Source organism: Solea solea, chromosome 6, assembly GCF_958295425.1.
Source record: "Solea solea chromosome 6, fSolSol10.1, whole genome shotgun sequence".
Taxonomy (NCBI): Eukaryota; Metazoa; Chordata; class Actinopteri; order Pleuronectiformes; family Soleidae; genus Solea; species Solea solea.
Window position 1 is genome coordinate 23,415,444 of NC_081139.1, and position 6,149 is coordinate 23,421,592.

Sequence of the window (6,149 nt, forward strand, 5' to 3'; positions counted from 1 at the left end):
GATTGATGCAGTGGAAGAAGATTGTTTAAAAAAACACAGGATAAAAGCATGGAAGACAGATGTCCAGAAGAAATTAGAAGGGACATACAGAAATAAATCCATATATCAGGACAGCGCATGGGATGGAGGAGCTGGGTTTTGGAGAATATCAGCGGGAAATAAAAAAACAACCCTCAATTACAAAGAGATAAAGGACGAGATTTATATTGTGCTTAGACAGTGGTGGGGGCCCTAAGTCAAATTCCACTTAGGGCTCCATAGAGGCTTGGCCCTGGGATCTTAGTTTGGTAATTTTCCTTTCTCAGTGAGAGCATACAGAATCAGAGGAAAGCCAGTCTGTTAATCATGTTATTTAATAGCAACTGTTAAGCTTCTCCACAGTTTTCACTTTACAAATAGGGGGACAAAAAAATAAAGCACAGCTGTCTGTCTATTCTGTCAAGACAGTCCTACACCAAACTCACATTTGCAAAGTCAAGTAGACGATACATTCAGACAGGAAAAAAAAATATGCATGCCTGCTGGTCTGTTCAAATGACATTTCACATTAACATGCTTCAAAAACCAGCTACCAATTAATATGTTAGTGCACAGCTGGACTAAAAATAAATAGCTCTCCCATACAAGGGCCCAAAATAGGTTTGGGACAATGAGGAAAATAAATAAATTGCTTCAACTGTCTCAAATAGGGGAAAATGGGGAGAATATATATTTTTTTTAAATTAGTAGAAAACTACAATTATTTACAAAAAATCTCAAAAAAAAAAAATGAGTAAAGAAAAGTCTTTACACCCTCCCACTGCCAACTTTAGAGAGGGGTCGCTGCTCAGTGGTGCCCTCCTTTCTTTGTCCTCGGCCTCTGAATCCTCTGCCCCTCAAGAAGCGGCCGGGCATGCCAAATGTTTCCATGTTCAACTTCTTCTCCTCCGCCCATGTGGTTCTCCTGAGGATGCACAAATAAAAAAAAAATAAAAGTGCAACAAGCATAGCCTTACATGGCAAACTCCTAATCACCTGGGTTTAAGGTCTGATGAGACGTTGTCAAAGAAGCATTTGGCTTTGTCGTAGTATTTGTCACTTTGAGGTTCCTCCTCGTCCTCCATGACCGGACTCTCTGTGACCTCAGCTGAATCCACCTTTTCAACTGCAACAGTTCACAAAAGAAACATGCATGCGTGTGAAATAAGATGTGAAGTGGCTGCCGGTGCACTGGAAGGAACATACCTTCAACCTCCTTTGTGAGATCATCCTTAAACTGAGCATTTGCCGTTTCAAAGTCGAAATCAGAGTCAAACTGCAGTGTGGTCGTCTTTGAGTTTTTCACTATAAGTTGTCCTCTGCGTCGGTTCCTGGGCCTGCGACTGCCTACACATGACCACCAGGACAAAAAAAAGTTCAGACAAATAAACATCTTGTTCTGCAGAAAGATTCCCATTTGTACTTCTACCATAATCTGGAACGGCAGAGTCTGCAAGACATGGCTTACAATAAGAGCTGGGGCAAAAATGGCGAATAAATATTTATATTTTTAGTCTACAGCTCAATATACTTGGATATAAACCTTCAAACCACATTTCAAAACTCACTTCTTCAGAATAGACTACCTTGGCCCCACTTTACCATCAGTCACTCATCTATATTTTTTAGTTGTTTGTATTACTTTTTTTAAATTTGGATTATATTTTGTCTGATCCATTTATCTTAGCTTTGTTTAATTTAACTGACGCAAGGTGACCGAGTTTTGAAAGGCACTAAATAAAATTGCACAAAAAAATGCACTCTGTTGAGATGTTTGCACTTCTTTGGCTTTCGATGTTAAATGAAGGATATGTACATGTTCTGAAAAAACACATGCCCAAAGTGTGAAGTGACTTAAAAAAAACGTCAACTCCCATCTATTTCTTTAAACATATTAATTTATTTGAATAAACTAACTTAATGACTATCCACGCAATGCCTTTAAAACCATTAAAAGTCACAGATACCTTATGATACGACAATATCTAAACTCAAAGATGATATCTTGTCTCATGACGATACAGATATAAGAGATGGGTAATATTTCTGATACATGCATTTAAAATATGGAACATATTTTATAATTGTTTCAGATTATTATTTATCAAAATACTTTTAAACAAAGCATCATGGTGCTTGGTGCTTATTTCAATTCGCCAGAACTTGTAAACATCACACATCAAGTCACAGGTTTTCATCCACCATTTAGTCAATTTCTTTTCTAGACTTAGAGAGGCAGGAAGTGACCTTGTCAACTTGTTCACACCATAACACTTGGTGACGGATTAAGCACATACAATTGCAAAGTGTTCCTTGAACATTCAAAATGTGAACCCGTTAATCATGTGATAATTATTGGCTTCCAAGTAGTTGAATTGATTAGAAAATGATTGCATTGGATGTAACAGGATGTAGCATTTAAATGTGATTACCTGATGTTTTGTTGCATTTACAAATCAGGAGGTTGTGCTGCCTCGAGGTGGGAAAGAATTTTGAAAATACAATAAGAGTATTTTATTTTGATACAGTGTGGCTGCTGTATTTTAATACATTAGTTGGGCATTTGGCATTTTACTTTAAAAGAACATTTTGCCCATGCGTGGACATAGAATGCCCAGACCTGACAAATTTGATACCTTGTTTTTGCCTTTGCCTCTGGTTTTCAGTGCCTTGACTTTGAATCTTGGCTGCAGCAGGCTGAGGCGGCGCCACACCTGAACATAAATCGCAATAATCAAATCGTTAACATGTTTTCTCATTTTCTGTTGGTAAAAATTAAGTATGAGACATTGTAGATGACAGCTGTGTGGGGCAAGTGTGCTCACTGGTGGGAACATTCTCCTTCTGAAGCCGGGAACCATCCCGGCCTGTCTGCTGGGTTTGGCGAACAGGCGGTCTGCTCTGAGACGGGGTGGAAGCCTTTCCCCTTTTCTGGACTGCACCAGCCAACGGCATGGTCTGAACGGCCTGCTCGACCATAGGGGCCCTTCTGGCTGGGATGCCATGAAGTCCTGGTACTGGGAGCAAAAGGATAAACAACACATGTGGAAAAGGCAAAAAAAAAAAGAAAAGACACAATGTTATGTGATGTTATTAACCGAACCGAGGCCGAGTGCTGCATTGTACTGCTGGTTGAGGAGAGAACTAGCAGCCAGTTGGTTGTAAGTGGGCATCATGTCCCTGTATGGACTCCATCGAGGGTGATACATTGATGAGCTGCCGCCAACAGATGACTGAAAACACAAGTTAGGACAGGGAAACTCACCATTGAAGACTTTGCCATACTTTGAGGGGATTTATTATAAATTAGACAACTAAAGCCACACAACCTGCACAATAGCAGGGTCTCGAGGCAGTCCGTGGTGTGGTTTCGGTGGTTCGGACACGGTGATGTCCTTGATGTCACTTCCTCGGAAAATTATGTATTCATAAATTTCATCTTTTGGCGGCACTGGTCTGTTGGAATGTCGGTCCTCTGTACCGTATGATTTGACTAGTGAAAGATTAAAAAGATGATTAAAGTTATTTGGTGAAGGAGCAATAACATTAGGTTGAATAGAGATGCTCTTATGATGAGTGACATGTTAGCACAGAGTTAAAGAAAATGCTCAGGCACCCTTTTCAACTATTAAAGTACCTTTAATGCAATGGAATAAGTGAACCAAGCAGCTGCTTGAAGCCATGTGTGTGTGTGTGTGTGGGAAAAAAAACATCTTAACATCTAGATATATTTAGATAATAGTCCAGCAAGGGCCCCATTAAAGCTTGGGCCAGCGTAGTTCTGCCATATACGACACGTTTTTAAAGGCATTTTAGTTATTTGAAAAAAACGAAAGAGTGCCTTGGCGGGTTCTTTGACTTGTTAAAAGCGACATTTCGTTCAACTTCAACCTCCGTTTTTCACATGTAGCAAACAAACCATCCACGTGGCACACATTTAAACCTACCTTTGGCCAAAGCAACCGTAGACCTCTCTGTGTCCACAGAGGACAGAATTCCCTCATAACGAATCTGTGCCTTGGATATTAAACTTATTTTACTGCCGATGTAAGGAGTCCCTGCTCCGGTGCTCATGTTTGCAGTGGAAATGTCTTCAAACTGATATTACCGCAGCGAACGTTAGACCTTACTTTATCAGCAATGAGCATAAATAGCCCACACCTGTGCGCTCCTCTGTGCCGCTGGATCACCTGCGCGTAACAGTTCGTTTGTGTTATCTATCGGCGCACACCGCCTCAGACACCGCCTCTGTCTGTGGAGTCTGTTGTGAAGACTGATGGAAGAATTTACCTCACGTTACCCCTTCCACTTATTATGATGGGAAATGTGTATCGCAGAAAAACATACAACTTCATTATTACCACTTTTTTTTAATTTTTTTTTATTACCGATTATTTACTGGTAATTTTAGCGCATGTGGGCTAGTATATTGAAGAGTATGAGTACTAACCACAGTTTATCATGTTCCACAAAAACGAAACAAAACCTTAACAAGAGCTGAAGGAAATGGCCACTGACCTGAATGTGGATGTAGGTGCACAGGGCCGGCCCAGGCCTTTATGAGGCCCTATGCTGAATTTGACCCCCCCCCCCCCCCCCCCCACACACACACACACACACTAGGAATGCCTGTGCTTGACTTATTGATACAAAAGTAACACTATAAATTGCATTCATTGTGCTGTGTTATTTACTACAACAAAGCAATGAGACTCTTGTTTTTTTCTTTTTAACATTTTACAGTTCTAGCACTACTCGGCTCTACTTTGGTATCAGGCACGTGATTTTCCATTACTTCATAGTACCTCCTCAACTTAGTCGGGAAACTGCCGTGACAATATCCAACACAAACTATTGACGGGCAAACCAGTTATTTTTCGGCGAACTAAATCCTTAGAATCAGTTGACCTAATTGTTCGGTACTTCCTGCATGACCAGAGTGCAGACTTAGTCTGACACAGTCGCTGTACTGAAATAAAGCTGAACAGGTTGTGATCGGTTCGCCATTGCTGGCTTTCGGCAGTGCATTTGTTATTTTATAAATGTCCTTGCTAAATGTTGGATATTAATAATGCATGTTTTGGAAATCTGAAGTCTTTTTAACTGACCTACAGTTCGGCATTGTTTGGTTTGATTCTTGTGTCGGATGTCACGCTCATGACTCTTCCAGTGACGACACTCTCTGACCAATCAATAACCGCTAGTCTGTTGGCGTCGCATTTTAGTATCTGCTCAGCTCACTTGGAACCTAAGGAACCCCAGGTACCAAAGAACGCCGTCGAGTCGACCCGAGTATAGCGCTAGAACTGTACAATTGGAAAAGTGTGGTGATACTGAACATGAATTAAAAAATTACTAAATACAACAGCAGACATTGCATTTGCTGAGAACTAGTACACGTTTAATAACCATGGTTTTTAAAACTTGGAAGAGAGGCACAAATTTGCACTAAATGTGCAGTCTTCAACTACAAAATGAAACCAAATAACTTACGAAAAACTCTATTTAGATGTATCTAAAGAGATCTAAATATTTTAAATATATTAAAATTGCGTCAGACGTCTCTTCCTGTGACGACTTCCTCGTCACAGGACAAGTCACAACGCAACCTAACCGTGTCGTGCTGAGTCGAGCTGGTGGAAACATGCCATTAGGTAATCTGAGTAAAATATTAAATTTATTAACTAATTGATATTATAAACAATTATACATACCATTTATTTATGTGTGGGAAGGGGTGCTTATTATATTTATAGTTAAAATTCAGCATATAAAATGCACATTGTTAACCAGTTGATATACATGTATAAATATCAACAAAAAATAAAGAATTATACAAACAGTGCTTTATTACTGTGTATTGTTGAAATTCAGTGTATAAACAGCACACTATTAAATAAAAGAAAAATATAACACAGTAAGTAATATTTTTATTTTTTTATTAATGAAATGTAGCATATAGAAAGGAAATCCTAGACTTTGAAGGTATTTTCATGGCCCATTATCAACTTTAGATGGAAAAGAGGGTGTATACATGGCACTACATAGAAAAGACGATGTACAAACACACTATTTGTCAGTACGCGAATAGTTAACCCAAACTAAATCCCATGACCGTCTGATAACACAGC

The 6,149-nt window shown here is 39.5% G+C and overlaps 1 protein-coding gene across 1 annotated transcript; it reads right to left on the reverse strand.

Annotated features, from left to right (window-relative positions):
- Window positions 1-335: 335 nt before the first annotated feature.
- LOC131461045 (protein LSM14 homolog B-like) lies at window positions 336-4,159 on the reverse strand. The gene is made up of 8 exons (XM_058632022.1): window positions 3,966-4,159; window positions 3,348-3,511; window positions 3,122-3,251; window positions 2,844-3,035; window positions 2,655-2,732; window positions 1,225-1,365; window positions 1,015-1,144; window positions 336-943 (listed from the first exon to the last, which is right to left on the reverse strand). Exons 1-8 carry the CDS (start codon window positions 4,090-4,092, stop codon window positions 787-789), a joined length of 1,119 nt encoding a protein of 372 aa, XP_058488005.1. The 5' UTR covers window positions 4,093-4,159; the 3' UTR covers window positions 336-786.
- Window positions 4,160-6,149: the final 1,990 nt, after the last annotated feature.

Bases quoted from the DNA above. Each gene is read 5' to 3' on its own strand.
- LOC131461045 (XM_058632022.1), bottom strand. From the start codon at position 4,092: ATGAGCACCGGAGCAGGGACTCCTTACATCGGCAGTAAAATAAGTTTA. The intron at 3,036-3,121 runs GTTCGGTTAATA...TTTTGCTCCCAG, and splicing joins CAATGCAGCACTCGGCCTCG to TACCAGGACTTCATGGCATC. The intron at 2,733-2,843 runs GTGAGCACACTT...ATTTATGTTCAG, and splicing joins GAAGGAGAATGTTCCCACCA to GTGTGGCGCCGCCTCAGCCT.